Raw genomic sequence first — 3,543 nt, 5'->3', positions numbered from 1 at the left:
GGTGTTAACTTTTTGGATTGTACATGGAGGAGGATCCTTCTTCGCAAAATCAAATGAACCTTCCAATGCTATTTCTTAAAAGTTTGTACCACAAGATCAAAAGTGGATTCGATGAAGATGCCTTAAGAAAATGGGACGGTGGGCTTTCCTGCAATGCTGGCTGCTATAGATCAAGCATCAACTAACTGTAAATTGCAGCGTGAATGACAAGTAGTTTGATCAGCTTTTAAGTGGTAAGATAAAAAATTGATTTTTCACTATGTGATCGAATACATAGATAGGAAGGGAGAAATTTTTTTCTTTAATTAGTTCTCTTCTTCTTTAAGAACTAGTTTCATGAGTTTCACCTATAATAATAATAATAATAATTGTCATGATGATGGATCAACTCTAATTGAAGATACCGTTGTGTTAACTTTGTTTTCTTCTGTTCTCTTTAGTGCCAAGCTGATTCCTCTGGTCCCATGACAAGCTCTCAAACTCCGTAATTCTAATTATTAATTAGCAAGTGAAGTAAATCATATACGTACAATTAAAGGGTCAAGTAAAGTGTAGATAAGTTGTTCATATCATTCAAAAATTGAATTTAAATTTCTCTTCATATGTATTAAATTGTTGTTTGTCCAGCACCTATGTCTTGTTTCCTGTTTAAAATTAGAGGGTGTCAAAGAGTAACTTTCATTAAAGCGTATCTTTCGAAGCTGAACTAATTAAAAATGCAATTAATTTAGTAAGTTAAAGATTAAATTTTAGTTCAAGTTTTCACAGAAGTTTCATCAATAATTTTTTTCATTTTCTTAAAATGGTGATCAAACTCATTCTATTTGTATTATCATTCGCTATTCCTAGGCTCTTTTTTAGAACAATTTTTTTTAGAACAAACGCTATTTCAAGGCTCGAAACAATGAAAAAGAGGAAGGGAGAAATAATGATCACAATTATAAGTAGATCCCGTGAAGTCGTGAGGATAAGAATTGGAAAACGCAACCCGCAAGTGGACTATATATGATGACTCAAAAGCTTAAATAGTAGATAATGACAAATTCACCAACAATGTCTAGTACAATTGCTAAGAATACCTTACTTTAAAAAAAAAAGAAAAAAAAAGATAATGACAAATTGCTCTCTTTGATTGGGGGATAGAAATAAGACATAGCAAGGGATGAGTCCTACAATGAGGTTGTTAAAGGTGCGTTTGTTCAAATATAATAATAATTAGCAACCATTTTACGTGTCACTTCTACCGACTTGAACCGGATACATGTGGACCATTTGATGTGTTTGTAAGTAGCTAAAAACTTATCCTATGTCATCGATCGTCTCGTTTATTATTTTTCTGCTTCTGCAATTCTTCATGTTGATCATTTATATATATAATATTAAAATTATTGCACTGCATATTTTTTATTTATTTATAACTAAAATTGTAACCTCTTATGGAATTTTATTTTTTTATTTCAACATTTATTGACTTTTCAAATTTAAACTTTAGTTATTACTCTTTATATATTTAGCTAGCTAGCCAGTGCCAACGTATAACATACCATTGAATACTATCAAAAGTGATGCGACAAATTTTGGAATGGAAAGTTCTTGAATTTTATAACACTATGGTCAATCATTTGCTAATATTATTCGATCCAAAAACCATGTGGCCACATGCAGAATACCTACAAGAGAAGGTTTGTCATGTGAACTTAAAGAAGCTTCATCAAATAGAATATACAAAGGTTCCGAAAATTCAGTTCTCAAAAGAAAAAGAAATTACTTTATCATCTTCTGAAGCCTCACACTTTGGAGTAGCTTTTGCTGATGACTCTTTTTCTACTATGATGTCTAGTTTGCTTAAAAAATTTGCATCTATATAATATGTACGCTAACACTAAACAATGAATCTGGATCAATAATACGGATTTTTCATAATTTGAATGAAATAAAATCAATTATAATTTGGCACACCTTATTATATTTTTTCTCACATCATTCATCACATTTTTCACTCAAACATGCACGATTCATTGAAGTGTCAAATAATTAATTTATTGTGAATTGAAATTAGGATTTTGTTAACCAAAGACATTAGTTAAAGAATTAAAATAGAAAAATATTTTATATAAATCATAATAAAATAATATAATTTTTTATCTCCTAATAACAATATTTTTATTTTAAATTTCTTAACAAATCTACTTTCCATTAGCCTTTATCTGGAAATTATACCGATGAAAGATAAAAATTGATAGTTAGAGATTAAACCTAAGCGTGCCAAAACTCAGCCACCAATAGTGGCATATTAGATTAATGCTAATAATTGAGGTCTTATGGATTTGTTTGTATGATGGAGCCCACAATAAACACTAATTGCCACATGCTAGTGGGGGATTATATTTCACAAGATAGAACCCCTAGAAAGGACCATTAGAGAAAGTGCCATCCTCCCTTTTCCGTCCTCTAGAAAACCAAATTCATTATTATAACCCTAACTCAAAAGGCCCTTTACCCATAGTTTACATTTCCCGTGCACCTAACAACGTAAGAAATCCATCATTACTACCCCCACCTCTTCCTTTCCATTCCTCTCTCCAGAAGTCCTAGCCCTACAATCTCAAAGACAAACCCATCATTCAAAGTCATAACCGATACCTAAAATCCTCATTCCAATCAAAACCAACCCCACCATGCCCACAAAATTAAGTCATCAAATTAAAGCACCGATGATCCTCAATTTGATCCTTGTGCTTATTTGTGTCACTACTCCAATCAAAGGTGAGAAATCAAGGAAGCTTGATGAGGTCACAAACGGTAATGAGAAGTGCACACCATGTGAAGGTGGTTACACCCCATCACCACCAATAGAGTATTTATCACCACCACCACCAATAGAGTATTTTTCACCGCCACCACCAATTGTGTATCCATCACCACCACCCCCTTCACCCAAGAAACCACCAACGAAGTATTGCCCTCCACCACCATCATCAGCATATTTGTACATGACGGGTCCACCGGGGAACTTGTATCCCGTTGATGAGAATTTTAGTGGAGCTAGTTCCAACCGCCACCATAGTTTCGCTGTTTTCTTGCCACTTTTAGTTGGCTTGTTGTGCATGATGGCCTTTTGGTGATCAGCTTATCAAGAAATTAATTCAGGCCTAGAAGAATTCATGGATTACCAATTAAGGTCTCACATAAGGTAAAGTACGGGAGAATTTTGTACTCAAGTAATTTTATTGTTTGAAATTAATGTTCCCTTCTTCGTTTAATTTGTGATCCCAATCTGTACTATAATAGCAATAATCCTTATAATGGCAATAATCTTTTGCTAGCTAATTTGTGAGAAGTGTTTTTCTCTCTTATTTTTGCCCGTTATCTTGTCCAAACACTAATAAGTTTCTGGGTCTTTTCTGGTTTATTTTCACGAAATTTCTTAAATGAGAGTAGGAAAAATAAATTTAAATTATATAACCGTACATAAATTATAAAAAACTTAAAGTTATACAGTCGTTTAAAAAGTCATAATATTACTGGAATACGCATAGTGTA

At 32.7% G+C, this 3,543-nt stretch overlaps 1 protein-coding gene across 1 annotated transcript; it reads left to right on the top strand.

Annotated features, from left to right (window-relative positions):
* The first annotated feature begins 2,498 nt into the window (after nt 1-2,498).
* LOC100808308 (uncharacterized) lies at nt 2,499-3,340 on the top strand. The gene has a single exon (NM_001253328.3). It carries the CDS (start codon nt 2,679-2,681, stop codon nt 3,123-3,125), a length of 447 nt encoding a protein of 148 aa, NP_001240257.1. The 5' UTR covers nt 2,499-2,678; the 3' UTR covers nt 3,126-3,340.
* The last annotated feature ends 203 nt before the right edge of the window (nt 3,341-3,543 follow it).

Source organism: Glycine max, chromosome 7 (genome assembly GCF_000004515.6).
Source record: "Glycine max cultivar Williams 82 chromosome 7, Glycine_max_v4.0, whole genome shotgun sequence".
NCBI lineage: Eukaryota > Viridiplantae > Streptophyta > Magnoliopsida > Fabales > Fabaceae > Glycine > Glycine max.
Note: the sequence above shows the minus strand (reverse complement) of the source record. Positions and strands in the feature narration are given on the sequence as shown.